This window comes from Trachemys scripta, chromosome 7 (genome assembly GCF_013100865.1).
Source record: "Trachemys scripta elegans isolate TJP31775 chromosome 7, CAS_Tse_1.0, whole genome shotgun sequence".
Taxonomy (NCBI): Eukaryota; Metazoa; Chordata; order Testudines; family Emydidae; genus Trachemys; species Trachemys scripta.
Genome location: NC_048304.1, coordinates 36,292,026 through 36,314,893, shown reverse-complemented (window position 1 = coordinate 36,314,893; position 22,868 = coordinate 36,292,026). Strand labels below are relative to the sequence as shown.

General features: G+C 40.0%; 1 protein-coding gene across 7 annotated transcripts in view; it reads right to left on the bottom strand.

The window, feature by feature from the left end:
- The window catches only part of IQSEC1 (IQ motif and Sec7 domain ArfGEF 1), a 676,292-nt gene that overhangs the window by 237,249 nt on the left and 416,175 nt on the right, over positions 1–22,868 (bottom strand). For all 7 annotated transcript variants that reach the window (XM_034777995.1, XM_034777984.1, XM_034777986.1 and 4 more), the window contains one exon: positions 1,526–1,570. In XM_034777995.1, the coding sequence (XP_034633886.1) occupies positions 1,526–1,570 (45 nt within the window). The remainder of the gene's footprint in view (positions 1–1,525; positions 1,571–22,868) is intronic.

The following is a 22,868-nucleotide window of genomic DNA, read 5'->3' as shown; positions in this document are numbered from 1 at the left end:
TACTGAATATTAATCATCAGGTCTAATTTTTAAAAAGAATTTGGGGAAACAGTTTTATAAAACAATTATACAAAAATGTCATTTTATCTGTCTCCCCTGTGCATTTCTAAATGGACCCAAAACTAAAGGACAGATATTTTATTCAGAGTGCTATTGACACCGTTCATAAAGAATTCCCCATTCCTTTTTCAGCTGTTAGATTTTTTTCTCCCTTTTTTCCTCCATTTACTACTCCCTAAATCCTCCTCGTTGTCATCTGCCCAGGGGAAGTAATCCCAAAAGACACAAAGTATTGCATTAAACCTGCCCCTTGCACAAAGATTTACTTAATCCGGAACAATGTCTGCTGCAATGATTGTTTCTGGTAACTCCCTCCCAGTGAATGCCACTTCACACACCAGCCACATGCTAAAATGAGGTTGCAGAGCAGTAGGGAAAAGGCAAAACCAGAAACTGTATCTGAGTGATGATACAGACTGGTAAACTATGTGCAAGCCAATCCATGATTATTTGAATGGCACTGGAGTTAGGACTGAGTATCACCCAGTGCTCTTATGCCTGTGATGAGGAGAGTGAGAGGACAGGGACGTTTTAGAAAGATTTTACTGTATTCTTTAGGAACCCGTACTCATTCGACCACTTTACTTACAGTAATTTACATGCTTTGAAAACAACAGGAGATTAAATAGCCATGGGGCCCTTTAGTTTGAATTATTTCAAACAGAATGGACAGCTTTCAATTACTTTCTGGTTCAAATAAGGTTAGGCACAGCACCAGCTGCAAAACACATGTCCTCTCACAGATCAAGTCAAAAGGCAGGCTTTCTTGAAAACAATCATCAGCTTTTTCTTTTAAGAGAAAGTGATTCTGCCCCAGATTAACCAAACGAAGCATTCATCTTTGATGCATTCTTTAATGTGTAACTGTATGACAAGGGAGCAGAAGTGCCCTTTAATATCTAATGTTAATGGTGCCAACATTTTTTCCATTTTAAATACAGTGATCAAAGTAAAATGGAAGGTACTGCAAAGATTTACATGAAAGCACCTTCTGATGTTTACACACGTGCTCTTCGTGGAATGCTGAGCAAGGGGAAAACCACAGGAATCCAGATGCAACCATCAGCACCACTCATTAAAAAGAGGTATATAACCAGCACAAAAGGCCAAACCTCCCTTCAGCATAGGATGGGGTTTTACAGGAATTAGTGTTTTTTTTTCATATGTGCACACACAGACACGTGCGCATGCGTGCACACACACAAACAATGTGAGTGAGAATGCACGGTGTTTAATGTCAGAAGCTTTCAAGTACCTCATGTTTGTAGGGAGGGGAAAACTATCCTTTATTTTCTCTGATACTATGTGTGAGGTTTGGTAAATAATCAGATCATTAGATAAAGCCTTTCCCAGCTTTGTATGATAAATTAAGATTGTATGCTGTGTGCTTGGTGTTTTGTAATAGAACAGATGTTGAGGTTGCTATTTGTGTTTTATATTTAATGGATATATTAATTTACAGTACCTTAGTGGATCAGTAGAGATGCTGCTTCTTGTTTCCAACGAGGTCCTGAGATAGTAACAAAAGAATAAAGTTACAAAATATTAAAACAATGATTTGACAAAGTATTAAAAACACAAAAGTCATCAAAAGTTTTAAAGTGTCAGGTTTTTCTTGCCAGAATTATTATTAGTTTTTAATTCAAATTTTTATAATGTCAATAACAATGTGCTTTTAAAACAAATTATGAATTTATTTAGAAAAAATAATTGACAGTGAGTCTTGTGTTTATAATGGTATATGCTGAAGAAATATTTTCAACATAGTTAGAGAGACAAGGTGGGTGAGGTAATATTTTTTATTGGAAGAGTTCTGTGTGAGCTCAAAAGCTTGTCTCTCTCACCAACAGAAGTCAGTCCAATAAAAGATATTACTTCACCCACCTTGTCTTTCTAATATCCTAGGCCCAACATGGCTACAACAACACTGCATTAAACATAGTTAGGCATTTTTGTTTTACTAGGCATATTTGCGGTCAAGTCTCAATGTTTTAAAGACATTGCTAGAGGGCATATGAAATATACAGCAAAAACATTTGAAATTCATACAAACGTACATTTACACAAGCTTAAATCTTCTGGCTAAGGCTGGTTGAAAAAATACCTTTTTGTGGACTTTTCTTCCTGTTTTTGTCAAAATCTCTCATGAAAATGTATAGCTTTTTAGGCTAAAAACTGACATGGAAACCAAAACAAAGTGGTTTCAAAAATTGATTTTTTAAAATACCAAATAAAAAAAAACAAATAAAATATTTTAACCAAAAACATTTTGGTCTCCAGGTTTTCCTAAGTAAATAAATAAATAGACGAATACATGGAATATATTATCAAAATATATTTTTGTGAATATATTCATTTGCAATGAAAAGCCAGTTTTCTCTGAAAATACTTTTTGATGAAAACATTCCAACCAGCTCTATTTTGGTCTTTTTTCCATCTGCGTTAGAGGTGAGAGAAGAGGAAGCTTTCATACAGCTCCTACTATCGTTTTATGTACTACAGCTGTCAATATATTTTACTTTACTGAGCATTTCAGAACACTGCCCTCTGTTATTCAGCCTTGCATTGGAACTGTCAGCAATGAAAATCAGAGTTCATCCCGGCATCTTTGATATCAGCCTAGCAACTTTGGAATAGAAGGCACTGATATGTACATATGAATATGCTGGAACTGGGCAAAACCCTTGTCAACTTTAAAAATTAAACAAATGAACCATAGACAATCAAAATGTATGCTCCTCTCAGAACTCCTGACTTCTTCCCATATAAAATAATCCGAATTAACCAGTCAAATTACATACGTGGATGTGGAACTTGTTTCTGACCTTAACTTCCTTCCACCACCTTGAAAACTTAATGCTGACATTAAGTCTCCCCACATGAGTAAGTCCCATTATCATTAATTGTCACCATTCTATAGCTGCTCCATGTGGAAGCCCCATTGACTTCAAAGAGAGCTCTGTGCAGAGAGGAACGACAGAATTATCACAATGCGAGTTAATTGATCATATTAATGGAAGAGCAGATCTGGGTCTGTGTGGTTTACATGTGCACACTGATGGGAGAGTAGTTCCTTTCATCCCCAGTATACCCAACCATGCAAAAATAGAACAGCTGCATACAATAAAGAGATAGACTAAATTCTTCTATGAGACCCTCATTAAATTTGACTCTTATACTCTGCTTTCCTGAGTGGTTTGCCTGGACAGATGAGAGAGGAGAATTTTGGCCAGAGGGCGTCCCTGATTAAGTATTTGCTGGCTTTTCTCACATTTGGTCACACTTTTACCATTATTTATTGTTGGAATGGTCACTCTTTAAAACACTTGCCAATTGCATTAGATAACTAAATAGCTTTACCTCAGTCTTTGCAATATTCTAGGTCTTCCCTACAAGATAGATACAGGAAAGTTTAAGGTCAGTCTGCTGCAAGTATGGAGATAATCATAGCCATTTATCTAAGTTAAATGAGTATGTTTTTAAGCGTGGCATTTTATATTTACTATTTACCTGGGCTATAGACATGCATGGCACTTAGACTTAATCCATTCTAACACACAATTTGATGTTGGCAGAAAAAACAGAAAGGAAGTCAAATTTTTCCAGACTTATTTATCCCAAATACCATAATGACTCTTCCTTTGTGAGCAAATATATATTTGAAACTGTTTATTTTATTCTTACCTGCTTATATGGAAATAACTGACACACAGCCAAACTGCTCCAAATAAACTTTTTATGGCCAAGCAATGAGCCTGTGGTCTATAAAGGCTTATGAAAGCAAAACTGACATTGCATTAACTAGATTGTATTTGATTGTACTTTCTCGGTTGCGGTGCTGAGATTAATATGTTTACAGAAATAACTTGGGCTTTATTAGGGAGTGATAGCAGGAAAGGTATAAGCACTGTGTATGCAAAATTCAGCTCTTCAAGAATAGAAGAAAACCATATCGTCCAAATAGCCTTTAACTACATAACATACATAGCTTTAAAATGCCTTTTAAGTGCTTTTTCCACCCCATAATTTGTTTGCTTTCAGCACAGTTCAAGATTTGTGAATAGTAATGAATTTTGAGGGGGTGGTTTACATATGTCTGCCTTGTGGCTCTTTGTTAGTTTGACAATTGAAAAGAGTGAACTTAATTTACTAGTAATTTAGTTTATTGCTTAACACAGTCTTCATGTGGAAGTGTCAGCCTGCTCTGTGACCATGACTTTGTCTTACTTTCAACTGAATATTTTAAAATCTGTATTAACTGGTTTTGGCCCTTGTTACTATAAATAAATATTTAACAGACTCTCAGCGTCTTTGTGCAGGGACAATATGTTGTGCATAGTGAAGAGATGGTAATGAGACACTAAGCCATACTGATTAGCCTGCGGCCCCAGTAGAACCTTGATTGTGCAGAATGACATTGAGCGTGTTGTGACCTTAGGGACTCGGAACCCAGTCACAAGTAGAGGGAGTATAGATTCATTAAAAATAGCATGATTTCTTTCTAAATTCAGACACAGAGAAAGGTAGACTCTCCAAATAATTAGAAACAGACTCAAGAGAAAGATTTTAATGTGGGATGAATTGTTTCCATTCCCTGACTCCACTTTTCTATTAAAGATTTCTATAGTGTTTCGAAAGATTCAAGAACTGTTTCTGGGGCTGTGAAGCAATTTGACTGAAAGGATTGGTCTATACTGGTGAAATGTTCTAGAAATTTCCCACTGCTGCAACACCAGTTCATTTCCACAGTGGTAACAGTGCTTGTGGAGACTGTTAACTGGAGTTTTAACCACCATGTCATCTAACTCTGCTCAGAGCATATCTAATCAATGTGGTGCTTATGACAGCAACAGTAGCTGGCAACCTGTCTATGCTACAGCTGCCAATGTTGCTAACACAAATAGTGCTGAACTAGTGTTAGTAGTGGTGGGAAATATTTAGAAACCACCCCCCTAGTTTAGACAAGGTTTGGTGGGGCTGGATAAGCAAGCAACATGGGTATTGTTAATAATAAAGGATCAGAGCTGACACAGGTAAACCAGGCTGTAACTCCACAAATTCTGTCAACAGCAAACAGGGGAACTTCTCAATAGGCCTCTGAGAGAGGCTGGAACATCTGGCCGCTGGTAAGTCCCAAACATGTAAAGTAACTTCTTAGAAGAAATAACATTACTGAGATAAAGAATGGATACAAATCAAAGTAACCCCTTGTGGAAGCTGTGCTACATTCATTTTTCTAGATGAAGGCCTGTAGGACAAAATCTGTATTTAAGTGAAGGACAAGATGGACTTGAACAGCAGTTTCAGGCATTTGAATAAACAAGGAAACCAAAAGGAAGACAGCACAAAGAGAAGGAAACCTCAGACAGAGTCCTCAGTTGAGATACCAAAGAGCAAAAAGAAAATTGTACATTGTGGCAACTATGAGGAACAATAAGAAGAGAGAGCAAGTCTCAGGGGAGTCTCTCAACCCTCCAGTGGTTATTCTGCTCTTGACAAGAAGCAGAAATAGAAGGATAACAGGACAAAAGACATTAGCCAGTCCAGTGGGCCAGAAGCAAGCACTGAAGAGGAACCAGCAAAAAGAATTGGCCCAAAACATACCTAGCACAGATAAAAAAACACAACCATGTACTGTCCCTTGGGTTGCCAACTTTTTATTTACAGAAAACCGAACACCCTTGCCATGCACCCTGCCCTGAGTCCACATCCCTGCCCTGCTCCTTCTCAGAAGCCCCACCCCCTCCATCCACCCCCCACCATCTCCGTCGCTCTGGCTCTCCCACCCTCGATCATTCGCTCATTTTCCCCAGGTTGGGGCAGGGGGTTGGGGTGCGGGCCCCGGCTGGAGGTGTGGGCTCTGGGGTGGGGTGGGGATGAGGAGTTTGGGGTGCAGAAGGGGGCTCTGGGCTGGGGGTGGGGCCGAGGGGTTTGGAGTGTGGGACGGGGCTCTGGGCTAGGCCAGGGAGTTGGGGTGTAGGAGGGGGTATGGGATCTGGTCTGGGGGTGAGGGCTCCAGAGTGGGGCCCAAAATGAGGGGTTCAGGGTGCGGGAGGGTGCTCAGGGCTGGGGCAGGGTGTTGGGGCATGGGAGGGGGTGCGGGCTCAGGCAGCGCTTACCTCAGGCGGCTCTTGGAAGCAGCGACATGTCCCTTTCCCTCCTAGGAGCAGGGGTGGCCAGATGGCTCCGCATGCTGCCCCCAGCTGCAGGCACTGCTCCAGCAGTTCCCATTGGCCACAGTTCCTGGCCAATGGGAGCTGCAGAACTGGCACTCAGGATGGGGCGGGGACAGCACGTGGAGCCTCCTTGGTTGAACCTGCGCCTAGGAGTGGGAGGGACATGTTGCTGCTTCCAAGAGCTGCGTGGAGCTGGGTAGGGAATGTGCCAGCCCTACCAATTAGACTTTTAGCGGCCCAGTCAGTGGTGCTGACCGGAGCTGCCAGATCCCTTTTCGACCAGGGGTTCCGGTCAAAAACCAGACACCTGGCAACCCTAACGGTCCCCAAGGAATCAGGATAAAAGATACTACAATAGGGGGAAGGCTAGTCCAAAGAATGCTAGAGAATTTCCACTTAGTACCTACACAAGAAATAAACTTGAAAACAGTCGGAGCTATTACTAAGCTATTGAATAATCTCCCAAGGGAAGGGGTGAAAGCACCAGTATATGAGATGGTAAAACAGCACTGGACAGTAGAATATGTATTGCAGGATCACCTTGCAGTGGCAGGGAAATGGACTAGATACCCCAAGGGTCTTTTTCCATCTTCAGTTTCTATAGAGTTTGCAAGGGCCTTTTGGGTAGGAAGCAGAGGAAGTCTGCACTGCCTTTAGTGGTTAGTCACTGTCAACTAGTCTGGAACACATGCCTGTTTATGCAGGTCTTTTGCAAAGTGGATCATGTATGCACTGTAACATCAAGGCTGGCACAAAGGCCTGTGTCCAATTAGATTTTTTCTGATCTAATGTGTTCACATGGAGCTTGAAGAACAGGTGCAGCAAGTGGTTACACAGTCTATTCTGAGTCCAAAAGAGTCTTATGAAAACCTGAATTCAGCTAAGCCTTAACTATAACTTTGCTATGAGCTCATTGTCTTTCTCCTTTCACCAGCAGAAAGAAAAAGGGGATATTAGGCCTCCACTGCAAAGTACTACATAGGAGGAAATAATATTCCTGACAGCTATCAAATTAGATGTAACAGCATCGGTCAATTTGTCTTTTAACATTTAAACAAGACAGTCAGTCACCCTCTTTATCTTCTACGCCATATAGTTCCAAAGATTCAGTGGGGACACAAGTGTTGCGCGTGGCAACAGACACCAACACCTACTACCAACCCCCACATTCTTCAATTACATATTTAAATGTAACTGTTGTATGATAAACCTGTCTGGGCATGTATCTATTAGAGTTTCTAAACCCCAATAAATATCGTGTCCAATATCTATTCCCAAATGTTTTATCAAAATCTAAATGATATACTTAGACCAGAGGTTCTCAAACTTCATTGCACCACGATCCCCTTCTGACAAAAAAAATTACTTCATGACCCTGGGAAGGGGGACCGCCTGAGCTCTGCCACCCAGGGAGGGGTGTGTGGGGGGGTGAAGCTTGAAGGCATCAGCCCTAGGCAGACTGTAACCTGATCCCCAGGGCTGAAGCCAAGGCCTGAGCCCTGCTGCCCTGGGCTGAAGCCCTTGGGCTTTGGCTTCAGCCCCGGCCCCCAGCAAGTTTAACGCCCCCCTGGCCACCCCACTAAAATGGGGTCATGACCCACTTTGGGGTCCCAACCCACAGTTTGAGAACCACTGACTTAGACCATTGTTTGTGTGTTTTCAGAGTATAAATTCAGTCTCACCCATAAGTCTTATATTCTAGCAACATTACAAAGAAAGTTATTTTTAAATCAAACAATGGGACCAGATAAAAATGGATCCCTATTTGTGCTCTGTCCTGTATAAACACAGAAGAGACAGTGCCGTCCCTCGAGAGTTTACAGTCTAAATCTTGCTTTCTTTATCTGTAGTAGTATGAAAGGGACTCAATAAACACCACTGTTGACCTGGAGATGAACACAATAAGACACAGACACAGCAATATGGGTTAAACGCAGAGGCTGCAACCTTACGAAAGTGTTCATTAACAAATTAGTTTGGGGTAATGGCACTCCAAACCACAGATGGCAGAAGAGCTTAACTGTGGATTTCCGCATGACCACAATAGCCACTGATAGAAGCAAATGGGAGGAGGAGGTCATTTCTTCTTACCCACCAACTAAGGAAATGGGCTCAGGACACGTGTCTCAGACTCATATGAGGTATGGTGTTAAGATGGGGGAGCCCAAGCTGCATAAAACAGAGGCTGTCACTCCCTTTATGCCAAACCAGTGGCCAGGACCAATGCCTGAATAACTCCCCAGGCTGAGGTTCAGGCCCACAACTGATGCATATGAACCTGCAATCTGCTCTGGAAACCCACTACAGGTTGTGACAACAGCCTATATCCCCCAGCCAGGCCAGACATCCTGGATGCTGAGTAAAAAACCCCACAAAGCTGTTTGCCAGTTTTGGTGTGTGAGAAAAGCCCTTCTAGACCTCAAGAAAGGCAATTGACAACACAGATGATCCAAGAGATCCAGCACATCTGTCTATGGGATGGAAGAGGGGCAGGAAGTCTGGGTGCCAATTTATGCTTCCTACACCTGGGAGATTTCCTACACAATGCCAAGGAGCCAATCAGCTCCCTGCATCCCCTGAAATGACCAATAGAACCATAGGGGGAAGGAACAAAGCTTGATCCCACCATTGTCCCCCTCACACTCCTGCCTGAGACAGGGATGGCAGACAGGGCATGTGTGGTGTGGATGAACAGCAAGCACTGCAGGAAGGGATGAGATAGAGAATCAGCTGCCACAGACCCCACAACGCAGACTTCTGACTTGTCTTGCCCTATCAAAATGCTGCTGAAGCAAGTGAGATAGGCAATTACATGATCCACAGCTTATATATATATATATATATATATATATATATATATTTGGCTGGAACCTCAACCCCTCATAGGTCCCCTCTGCAGTATTCTGGAAGTGTCATGGGGACTTAAAGATGCCTTAAGGCAATAACTTTGGATTCCGCTAACAGACGGGAATCTTCCAGTCATGTGCTACCTGCCCCGGCCCCGCTTCCCTCACAGAGTAGGGGATGTTCCAGTATGGGCTGGACTGGAGGTTGGACCACAACTTCACAGCCATTCCAGCAGTACCCATGCCAACCACTGCAGAGTGTTTATGATTTTGTGCAGGTCTTCAGCAACCAGATGAATGTCTCCCTTAAATAAGCTTGTCTCTCCCTCAGTGGGGACTGCCTTCTTAAAGATTCCTTTTCAACATGATCCTGTTTGATCACACAAAGCAGGGTTGAGAAAAAACCAGCTTCCTCCCTCAGAAAGCACTGGAAATCACAAAGCTGTATCATCAAATTGTTCAGATAACACTTCCTTTTTATTCTATTTAGGAGACATTTGTGTAATTCAATCTTCTTTGTGATTAGATATAATGATTTTAATGTGTCCTATTACATGACAGTTTTCCTTTAAACTTTCACTGTAGTCTATAGTGTCAAGAGGGGAGAGACTTGTAGAGACTGATCAGCATAAGATAACGGCAAGGGCAAATCTAATAGCTAAGTACTAACCCTGTGCTGTGTTACAAACTTCTTATACTATGTGACGTACCATGAAGAGTATTTCTTTGGTGATCTATGGTGGGTGTGAGGGGATGCTTGGGCTTCTCACTGGGTTTCCACAATTTTGTCTTACTCACATTAGCCACTCAATGAGAATCCATGCATTGGGATGGAGAGAGAGCCACACTGAGTTGCAATACACAGTCCTACAGGTGATTTCCTGTCTTACATCATCAACTCCATTAAGTGACATCAAATTCCTATAGGAAAACACTCCCTTTCTTTCAGAACAGATGGCTGCAGGACTTTGACTGCTTTAAGTGAATATCTACAGCACTATACACCTTGATGTTGGTACAAGTACATAATCCTTTGATTAAGCTAAATATCATGGTCAGACACTCTATGGAGGGATAGAAAGATTTTAAATGCCAAAAGAAAACCAATGTTCTTCAACTAGCAGCTAAAAATCATAATAGGGATCAAGATTAATTCATTTTAGCTGCAACAAACTACATCTTGATCCTGCTTAAAAATAAAGATCTTTAAAGATATCACTTCTTGTCTAGCAAGTGAAACATTTGAAACAATAAATAAGATACAAAGTTATGCTGTCTCCAAAATGGTAATAGCTTGGGGAAAATAGCTGACACCCTCTATAAAATTTTTGATATGCAATACTCCTTAAATCTGGGAGCAGTATAGTATACAATCAGGTTAATGCAGAGGAAAGGAACAGCGGCCTAAGATATTAAATGTTTAGAACATTGTACAGGATATTGCTCAATGAATAACTGTTGTCGCACAATCTCTTCAATGCAGATAGGAATTTCTATTAACTAGTCAGCATATAATGTACTGTAGAAGAAATGGAACTCACTTACAGTGAGCTTTGATGCTGTGATATTCCACTGAGCGAATTATTAAAAAGATTGAAAGTCCCAGATTATTTCACTGCACTGCAATGTGCAACTCACAACTAGTGATAACAGTTTTCATTTCAGTAGCACCTTGCTGATGAGGATCTCTAAAAATTTGTCCACATTAAAGGATTCAGCCTCAAAATGGGCCATTGTACAGGTGGGGATCAGAAGGCTTAATTCTCTAACTCAATGGCAAAATTTTCAATGGCAGAAAGATCACGCGCTCTGTCTCTCTCCCTCTCTCTCTCTCTCTCTCACACACACACACTTACTTGATGCCACAAAGAAGTGGTGTAGTAGCGCTGGGAACAGAACCCAGGTCTCCTGACTCCCAATATTGTGGTTTGGGCACAAAATCATCCTTCCATATTTTGGTTTTCATTTTTAATAAATCTCCAGGTATTTTGCCTAATTCATGTCACTAGCCTGCACTCTTACAAATAGTCCTGATGAAGTCAGTGGGAATGCTCATATGAATAATGCTTTCTAGCACTATTGAGAGGCACAGAGTTGGAGCCATAATAACATTTTGTAAGGAAAATAATTACTACAATACAGGGCTCCAATATACGAACATAATAACCAAATTCTTGCCTTTTATAACTCCAGGCAACTTCAGTGGAGACACAGTAGGGACCATTTTGGCTCATTATGCCTTAGTACATGCAAAAACATATGAACTTCCTGTGAGTAACTTCCATTAGTATTAATGGCATTCCAGGATGTCTCATTTCTCACCCACGGAATGAGAAATACCCATGTGTTTTCCAACCCATTCCTAACCACGGAGAAAAACGCAACATGTAAAATGCCTAGTTCTAAAACAGTGTCGTGTCTGTTTTTATAACTTTGCTTTTCCACAAGACATAATGGGCTATGTTCTGTCTCTGTACATTCATATTTATTTCCTCAATTGTTTAAAGGAATCTCTGTCCTGAAGGCACTTGTGCAATTATTTAGCATACAAAACCAAGGATAGAAATCAAAACAGGCAATACCTTTTCTGTATAGCTAACCCCCAGCTCCCAAAATATGACCTCCCACATTCTACCACCCAAATCCCTTCAACCCATCCCCTTAACTAATGAAGTGGGCCTTGGTTTTCCCTGCATATCTGCCAAACCTCCTGGGGGACAAGATTCAGAGTCAAGGTCCTCTCCCAAAATATGCCCTGCCACCAGCCAATTCCAATTTGAAACCAGAGAGCTGTTAACTAAGGTACTTCCTCTGACTGCAACTGCAGTTGTGCCCTATGAGGATAGAGGCAGTCTGTCTGATTAGTCATTTAAAAAAAGAATATGGGAGTTGACAGTCTCAAACAAGCACAGAGTTTGGTTCAAACTATTAACTCCTCCCCCTATTTCATGTATGCTAAGTTAAAATCAAACCCATAAACTAATGGGAAGCCCATGCAGATGTGGGTGTGAGCACTGGTGTGATATCTGGTCTGGATGAAGCTCCATTTAACCAATGAGCAGCTGTATCCTGCACTAATATAAGAAGTATCAGTAACTGTATGTTTCTTAAAGTTCGTAAAGTCTATTCCCCTTGCAGCAATGCATGTGATCTAATTCCAAGGAGGATGCTCCTTCAAAGATCTCCCAGAAACAAAGGAACAGGACTCTTCTACCCCATCTACCTGTGTAGAGATTACAGACATGTCATCACAATCTCATTAACAGCGGTATCGAAGGCAGATGACAGATCTAAAAAAATAAGCATGAGTGTGTAATCTTCATCCATCACCAGGACGAGATCATTATAACCAAAGCAATTAGAAAACTGGACTGCATTGATTTCATTGGGGTTGCACAGGTGTAAATAGGAGAGAACTGGGCAAGATTTTTTAAAAATATGGGCTAGATTCATAGCTAGTGTAAACTGGCATCAGTTGTATTGAAGTCGACAGAACTACATAAGTTTACAGCTGAGGATGTAGTCCATATACTTCTAAACTGCTTTTTTGTCACACTAATGCTATCTACTAATTAGACTCAAATGCCTATAAGATGAAGATATTACTGAACTTTAAATGCTTCCCTTAAAAATGGTCTCTCTATTTTTCTCTGTTCTAATCTACACTACATACTTCAGTGACTCAGGCCGCAGTCCAGGAAAGCACATAAGCACGTGCTCAATTGCTGTTGACAATAGGGAAACTTTCCTGAACTTGACCTAGCACAGACCTAAAGATTTCACAGAGTTCTGCCAGGCATGTGCATGTACAAGAGGGGGAGACTCTCAAAAGACTGTTGTGTTGCCAGTGGTAAATCACATCAAGCTTTGCTACCCTTAGAACTTGGCATGCTTGTCAACTTGCTAATGATTCAAAGAGCAGATTATATGAGCCTACCCCAGCTAGCTGATTGTGGGGGGAAATGCTGATTTATTAGAATATTTTTCTGGCTCTCTATCTACCATGTAACAAATGACTAAGAGCCCTGAAGGGGTTTCACCTCAGAGGAAAGAACAAATCAAAGAAAAACAAAGGTCTAGGAAGTCTTTGAATGTACTTTCTATCTGACATGCCAGAAATGTATGTAATTTATGTTGGGCTGCGTGCAAACTAACTGTTTCCTTTCCTTCCTGTTCCTCCGCTTTAGGGATGAGCGCTACATATCACAAGGTTCTAGGATTCCATCAGCTCAGGAGTACTGGAAAGGCTGCAATGTGATTATACGAGTGCACCGAACCATTCATCCTTCTGTCATGCCTTCCAGACAGAGTTACAATCATGGTACTCTGATTAGATTTCAGATTTATATTATAAGCAATAAGGTGAGAACCCAAGTTATTCTAGCAAGACCATAAAGTAATCACACAATATTTAGATTGGGAACTACTGTTGTGTTCAGACACCCAGTAAAGAGCATAGAGGTGGCTTTACATATCGAGGACTGCTGACTGGTGAGCCTGTACATTTTCTACACAGAATGGGCAAAATTACATAAGGGTACCAGAATTTGATTAATTATAAAGAAAGCTGTGAGCAATTAATGTTGGGGCAATAAGGAAAATAAGCTCATTAAGAAAAGCTCTAGTTTGAACTTTGTGGTAAAATCTCCTGCAAGAAAGGATTTCACTAGAAGCCTTAGAGGAAATAAGTTGGCCTGTTCTTCAGTAGGTTTTTTTTTTTTTTTTAATCACATCCCGAAGTGTCAATAACTCTGCCAACCAAGACTTTTCACCCACAGAAGGGCTGGCAGCCACATTTTCAAAAGAGTTCACCAATTTTGTGCCTCAGTATTTGGATGTCCAACTTGAGACCCCTAGCATCAGATTCACTAAGGGTACATCTACACTGCAGTTGGGAACTTACTTCCCAGCTTGGGTCAACAGACAAGCACCAGTTCTGCTTGACCTACCTGAACCCTCGTGGTATGTATTCAGGCAGCTACCCTGCGCCACCACCCTTTGCTACTCCCAGCTACACTGCTATTTTTAGTACCCTAGCTTGAGCACAGCTAGCATGTGTCTATTAGCTATGCGCAGAAGCACATTCCTAGCTGCAATGCAGAGATACCCAAAGATGCTGCAAGTCCTCTGTGCCTCTGAAAATCAGGCATAAAGGGATTGTCTACACAGCAAAAGCTGTGCAGGGGTGAGCTTAGCTGAGCTAGTTGGAATCCAGGTATCGCACAGTGCAGAGTTCAAAGCAGGCTAGAGAGCTAAGAATGTACCCAAGTCTGTGCTGGGCTTGTACTACCTGCACTGAAGCCTGCACTGTGATGTCTTCATTGTTATTGTTACCTGCACTAGCTGGATTCAAGCTAGATTGAGTAGGCTAGCTCGGGCACAATTATAGCTGTGTAGACATGCCCAAAGTGTCTTAAAGTGGACACCCAACGACTGATGCAAAATCTTCTGAAAATCTGGTCCTTATTGACTATCCAGATCAATGCCATTCAAGATGGCAGTTCACCATAAGAACTAGCCAGTTCATGTTAAAATACAGTGTTTAGCAAACCTCATTACTTGAAAAGCATTTTTATTACCTCAGAATAATTACATACAGATCCGCTGCTTGTTGCTAACTCTTATTGCCAGTCCAAGCTCTCCTGATTTCTTTGCCGATTTCTTTATTTAAGAACCATAAAACAAAACTTACCCACATAACATACCATGGGAATTTATTTATGTTTCCAAAAAAGGAAGAGAGAATGCACTGCTGATGTATGGCATCCAATTGTATATAATTTAATTTACAGACATTAAAAGTTTCCAGAACTACTGTGTTTAATCTTTCATGAGGCAAGTGTCCAGGATGGTAATGTAATCTGAGAATTGAAATGTTTGAAAATGCCTTGTTTAACAATATGGCTAGATAGTTCTCAATGTTGTGGTGCGTTAGATATATACTAGAACAAGGCAAGGGGGCAGATCTTCACTTTGGATTTAATTCCACTAAATTTTACAATTATCTGAATATATAATGGTATGGCTGCATTAGCTAAGAAAAGGGTATTCACAGATGTTTATCGGAATGCAAAAAAATGTCTAATTTAGTCAAAGCCCGTATTTTTAACCATAGTTTGGTTAGGCTTTAATAATTACATATAAAGCATTACTGCTGTACCCACAGAAATGTGCTAAGACACACAATTTTAGATGAATAAAGAAATATGTTACTGGGATATCATAAGAACATAAGCTTAGGAATTCATAGCTGACTCTCCCACTATATATGTACCAAGTTTAAGATAGTGTCTTTTCCATAACTAATACATATGGATGTTTATTACAGTCAGAACAGGATAAACTATTTACAGAAATATTGTATTGGAGCATTTTAACCCTTTTTCTGTTTATAAACCATCTGTGAACAGACTTTGATGTTTATCAAAAAGAACGAGGAGTACTTGTGGCACCTTAGAGACTAACACATTTATTTGGGCATAAGCTTTCGTGAGCTAAAACCCACTTCATCGGATGCATGCAGTGAAAAATACAGTAGGAAGATATATATACACAGAGAACATGAAAAAATGGGTGTTGCCATACCAACTCTAACGAGACTAATCAATTAAGGTGGGCTATTATCAGCAGGAGAAAAAAACGTTTGTAGTGATAATCAGGATGACCCATTTCAAACAGTTGACAAGAAGGTGTGAGTAACGGTAGGGGAAAAAATTAGCATGGGGAAATAGTTTTTACTTTGTGTAATGACCATTATTTGAAAGCACTTGAACACTTTATGCTTATGGGGTTTTTGTGTGAAGAATATAGTTTGAAAGGAGGTCATCTTTGACTAGGCACTATTCTTGGCATGTGACTGATCACCTAAGTCACATGATATTACTTTCGCTATACAGTAGAGGACAACCAGGGAGAGATTTCAGAATGGCTGCATAACCACTTTCAGTACAAACCCTCACACAAACTTCTGCTTTTTACAAATATTCTCACATGCATGTGCACACACACAAAGTCACTTAGTATATGAATGATCATAGAAAATGAATATAAAGGAGAAATGAGTAAAGCTGAAGTGGATTTGTGGTTTTATTCAAACAAAAGTTTGTTAATACTTTCTAGCAGTGTATTCCCAGCTACAACTGTACTGCCATTACTCTTACATGCAGCTCCACAAACACACAATATAGCACAAATGTGACTGACAATGAAATGGAGACAAAGGAGGAAGAGAAGTCTGAGACAGCATCTCAGTCTGTCTCCCAGAGCTCCATTACATTATCTCCTGAAAGCATGGCACAATTTCCTTCTGACTGAATCCTTTAAAAATGTCATTAGAGTGTGGAGATTTCTACAGGAGTATCTCCCGCAGATCTACCGTCACAAACACTATAGCTACTGACAGCAGAGAGAACAAGTCAGGTTAAATACCAAATACTTTTATGGCTAGAGTTAACCCTGCTGTTGGGTGGTGCACAGCTGCACTATCATAGCGGTACCACAGAGAAGTACCTTCCCTGCTCCCACGCCATTCCAGCAGGTAGTAATCTGCTACTGAACTACACCTGTAGCGGATACATTTCAACCTCCCAGATGAACTTTGCTGGTCAGCACTTTGGGTGCATGAAACCAAGGTTCTGCCTATTTCCCACCTTTCTCCATCCACTCCCTGCTCTCCTCCTTAAGGCACCGTGTAGAGAGCTGTTAGCATGCTGCACCTGCTCATTCCCACATGACTAGACCTAAGCTCTTTAGAGACTGTGCAGGGGCATAGAGGGGATTTTATTCCCCTTTAGACCTCTATGCAGACATTCAAACAGACAGCATGGAGCCACAGTCTGGGCCATATAATCTAATTTTTCACAGGCCATCACAATACTGTTTTGGATCTGCCGGAGCAGCAGTAATCCAAGTCACAAATTCACGTAGTTTTCAATCAGTTCCTATAGATTCAGTGGTTACAGTCAAACACTGTCAACTGTTTATTTGCATGCCAACAAATAACAAAATCAGTCTAATTCGATTAATATTTGAGATGAAGTCAGGCTTCTAAGAATGTTTACCATGGACCAATGTGAACATGCCCTTTATTTCCCAGGAAGTCACTTACTGTATATAAACTGCTAAGTGGGTTTAAAGAACTACATACACAATACTTCAATATTATGATTAATGTGCCGTTTCTTATTACATTAATGTGCTTTATCAGTCAGTCATAAGATGAAACTTCCCTTAAATAATGGACACAGAAACTTGTGAAGAGCACACATAGTGTAAACATTTTAATAGCTTCCCACCTATATTTCGCTACAAACCCTTTGGACTGCCAATGGGGTTAGAATTTTGAAAGCAGCTTTGTTTGCTGGAAGAAGAGGATTAACAACTTGTAAATCAAACAACATGCAACCAGCAAACTTTTATAGAACCTGAAAACAAATACAACTGGTTCTACATCAGCATGTCTGCTGCAAAATAGATTCATACAGATTAATAGATTCCAAGGCCAGAATGAACCATTTTTATCATCTATTATGACCTCCTGTATAACACAGGCCATAGATCTTCTCCAAAATAATTCCTAGAGCAGATCTTTTAGAAAAACATCCAATTTTGATTTAAAAATTGTCAGTGATGGAGACTCCACCACAACCCTGAGTAAATTGTTCCAATGCTTAATTACCCTCACTGTCAAAAGTTTATGCCTTATTTCCAGTCTGAATTTGTCTAGCTTCAACTTCCAGCCATTGGATTGTGTTATACCTTTCTCTGCTAGATTGAAGAGCCCATTATTAAATTATTAAATATTTGTTCCCCATGTAGATACTTATAGACTGTAACCACCACATTGTGCACCAGTGATGACCAATGGCTCCCTGCCTGCTACCTGCTCTAGACCACACACAGAGTTTGGAGCACGTTTGCATCAGGAGTATATTTTCTTCCTGCTATTTTTAGCTCAAAACAGGGAAAACAGATAATTATAGTGAAGTGGTGAAATTGTCTAGAAAAAAGAATTGTTCCGTATTTTTCAAACCTCCCATCCCAGACAGGTTTCAGCATGGCTGCCACTCTCTTTAATTTCACATTTGTTACTCAGGCTTTAATTCTTTGGCATTAGAAAGTTAAGTGCCATAACAATGATGAGATTGATGATCAGTCAAACCTCACAATACAGCATTTGGCTGGAGCAGCCACCACTTTCATCTTTGCTTCTAGCCCCAACAAGTCTGAATTGTTTGTATAGAACAAGATGTTTTCCAACCCAAGAGTGTGGTAGGAGGCACCTTGTTTACACGGAGACTGTATTTACAATAAAAGCATTTGTTTTGCCACCATAACAGCCCAGCCAAGGTTCTCAATGGCAAAATTAATGTAAGACTTTTAGAAGACAGAATACATTTACTGGTTGTGAAAGACAAGCGACTAATGAAACGTGAAACTAAAGCATGGGAGCAGGTAGACTGGTTTGAAGTACAGTGACAGGTTCCTACTGTTTCACTTGTGTAACTAAACCTCTGCTTTCTTTGTTGTTCTTTGTTCATCCCTGAGCCTCTGATGAAAATGTTAAATGATTTGAATAATGCACAGTCTCTGATACTTTATTATTTTTAAAATAGGCTGCTTTTATGCCTTGAAGCATTAAACTGATACAATTTAACTCACCAGTTTACAGAGAAGAAAAAGGCCACTACAGCTATACACTCTGCTGTTCACTTTTAATCTGGAACACAGCAATTTATTTGCAACAATAAATTAAATACTGTTTCATTGATATCCAATGACTTGTTAAAAGGATTTTAAAAATATTTTTTGTGAAAGATATGATTAAAATAGAAGATTGTGTATATGTGGACTTTGGAAAAGCCAAACTCATTTGAGGAGAAGCTTTGTTTACCACAGTAGCGATCTTGTCAATTTCATGGCCAGATGATATCGACAGGCCTCAGCTGACATCTCACAGATTAACAAAGAACAAAGCAGAGGGAAATTGCTTTAATCAGTCACTGCGTGGCCAGCAAGCAAGCAAACTTATTTGTCAGAAACATCTGCTGCATCCAAGAGAATACACAATGTGCTAGTCACCCATTCTCTCTCCAATGTTACAAATACGTTACCTGCTTAACACAGACATTGTGGGATTTAAATGGATGAAATTATTTTAAAATGACCTTTCTGGTGCAAGCATAATTTTCTGTTACAGCAGCACCTACTATGATCTTATGATGAAGGGTTAGTTACTGTATCTGTGTCACACTTTTTCCTGGGACACTTTTTCATCCAAGGTGACAGCGAATAAGCTCAGTTTTCAGGTCTACAGCTGCTCAAGGGAAGGGGTCTGAGTGACTGCTTGGAAACGGCCCCAGGAGTGGGGGTCGGAAAGGGGAAGGAGGAGAGCGAATTTGCTTGAGAAGACTGGGCTCTACACACAGGGGTCATAGATGTGGTTGATTTTATCTCCTTTATTGTATAGGTGCATCAGCTAAAAAATGTTTAAGACCACAGAATACATGTGGATAACAAAATGAATGAAATGTAAATGAATACCATAATGTGATTGGAAACCACCCAAAATACAGTACACAAACATTAGAAATTAGAAAAAAATAGAATTAAAATACAGCCAAGTCTTCCCTAAAAGGCCTCGTAAAACCTCTCTTTTTGTGCATAGATTGTTTTCACCTGCAATAACAGAATCGGAATCTATCTAAGCAAGTGGCATTTGCACATGCATGTTGGGCATTTGGACTTCTAACTACCCAATCTGTCCTTGTAAATACCATTTGCACGTTCAGTCTCTGCCTTTTGTGAACACAAATGATTGTGTGTACAGAAACTCCAATTTACTTTAGGTTGAGCTCATAAAATCAAATGCATGCTCCATTATTTTACGTCTTATTCTCTCCTACTCCACTCACCTGTCAAATTTTATAACTTTGTCTTTTCTTTTTTTAATCTCTGTCCCCACCGTGGCATCTATTGGTGTTGCAGATTCATTTGGGATTTTCAAAGAAAATGTACATGATATATCAATAAAAGGATCAGCAATAGGGCTGACATACAAGGGGACAGTATCCCTTTTTGAAATGTGCCACGTGTCTTCATTTAGGAGCCTACTCCAATACCCATTTAAATCTATGGAAGATTCTCATTGGACTTCCTGGAGAGGAAGGATGGACCAGTGGTCAGGGTGCTACCCTGGGATTTGGGAGACCTAGACTGAATTCCCTGCTTTGCCACAGACTTCCTGTGTGACCATTTAGGCCCAGATTTTTAACAGTATTTAGGCATTGTTGCACTCAGTGTCACAACATCCAACTGATTTAGGAGCCTAAACCTTATGTTCAAAGGGATTTAGGTGCCTAAACTCCATTGGCAGTTGATATAAGTACCAAAGGCAGAGATTGACTTCAATGGGAGTTGGATCAGACTCCCAGAAGTTTCCTGTGATCATTAATGCTTTTCTTCAGTAGGATCCCTTTTACCATGTGGTTTTTAACAGAGACATCCCTTAATGAATAGCCACCATACAGTTTGCCATGAGCCTTTACCATACAAGATGGAGGAAAACAAATGAATAGATGCCCCATTTTCCTTCAGTTGTTATCCTTCCCCACTGCCTAGGGCAATAACCTAAAGAGTAATCTCCTACAGAGATTTTCATTTAAGAATCTCAAAGCTATTTCAAGGATTGGTAAATATTATCATTCCCTATGTTACACATGAGGAAACTGAAGAGCAGGGTGATTAAGTGACTCATCCAAAGTTACCCAGTGGTGGAATGGGGAGGATAAATTTAGCCCAGGCATAAACAGCCCCAACTCCCATTGACTTCACTAAAAGTTGCGCTTACTTATGTCCCTCATAAATTTGATCATAGGTCTCCTGCTTCTCAGTTGCTGTATTCATCACAGCATGCTGCCTCCCTCTGATATCTGCTAAGGATACGTCCCCTTCCCCCAGGACAGCTGATTAAAATCAGTCTGGAACTTTAAGATCAACCTGTACATCAACAGAGGTAGGAACTTCATTTCAGAGCAGAGGTTGAGTCTATATCTTTGTCAGCGACCAGAAAAAACAAACTTCTAATATGACTCAGCTAAACAGGGTTGTTTTTGTGTTAGATGATTCAGACTTTCTTTGCAGCTGTATCTGCTTACAGACTTCACCCAAACAACACTACTTGCTGTACTGGTGGCAATGCCCATTTTGCAAATTTTGGAGTATCCACAGATCGACTGAATCTGCCAGACATTCTTAAAGCTGCTTGTAAGGGAAACAAAGTTAACAGGGACAAATCACTTGTAAATGAGGGCCTGATTCTCCTTTGATTTATGACTATGTGCATGAGAAATAGCTCCATTGGAGTAAATGGAGTGATGCTGGGGGTCCAAAATATTTGTTTCATATCTTGTTGCTGTTTCTACCCCAGAAGAATATGCCCAGTACAGTTTTCAAAGAAGATTCCATATAAGTATATTGTACTGTTATCAACTTCATGAGTCAAAGCACTTTCCTAAGGATAAATTCTATGTTAACTTAATAGGGGAAAGAGCCATATATAGCTGGCTAACAATGAAAACTGTCAAGACTGCAAAAGGCATACAGTCAATAATATTAATAAAAAAAAACACAGAGTGTTAGCGTTCAGCAAAGAAAAGTTTATGGAGCACAGTGGAAAACACATGCACATTTTGTCAGTTTATATGTCGCTCCTTCTCTGTCTCCACATAAATAGCAAGTAATAAGTGCATAAAGGTGCAGGTTAACATACATTAATTCCTTTTTATCTGTGATTCATGCTCTCAAAAGACAGTAAAGCACGATGAACAAATACTGTGAAAGCTTTGAAATGCACTGCCCCAGAGCTCCCTCTAGCAACCATTTGTAGGAATCTTAGTGTCATGTAAAATCTGTCTCTGTTGCTCATAAAAATATTCTTGATTAGAATACTCACAATATCTATACATCTAAGAGCAAATAAAAGGTGCATTTTGTATTTCTATTACAGTGATTCATAGTATTTTTCATGCCCTACTGTTTCTATACTTTGCAAACTTATATTTCCTAAACAATTTAAGCATTTGTAATGAAAAGATTAAAAGCAACGGTTAAGCATGATTCACCAAAATGAGCATTTGAATGTAATATGAGCATGAAGCATTAAATAGCAATTTTCAAAACAATGAACAACTGAATCAAATGTGCATCTGTTTAATCTGTGTCTACACTGGAATGACAATGTCATATGTCATCAACACACTCCACAGATTTAATCAACTGGGTTTACGTAGTTTGAAAGCTCTTTAGGACAGGGACTTTCTGTGTGCAATGTGTGTATACAGTGCCTAGAACAATCGGGCCCCAATCCCTGACTGGGGCTTCTAAGAACTACTTCAATACAAATAGCAATGATAATAATTTACATTTTAATTGGCATGTATTGGAATTACAGGTCATTTCCACGTATCTGTTTCATGTAAGGACCTTTCTCACCACAATGAAATTGAACCACTTATCTTTTGTGAACCTTGAGTTAGTTAAGATCTTGGGAAAATTTTAAAATGTTGATCTGAATCTGTAATGACATCTATACGGAACTGTTTCTGCAAACATCCTCTCCATTTTATTAACCCTTCCAGGGACTTAATTTTTTTACTCATATAGTAGACAGTTATATAATATTTAGATTTTCCTAATAATGAAAGTTATTTTAAGATACAATCTACTTTTGGAACATAGGTTGCAATGCATGCAAAGTACTGAATGCTGTAATGTATGTGCATTGTAA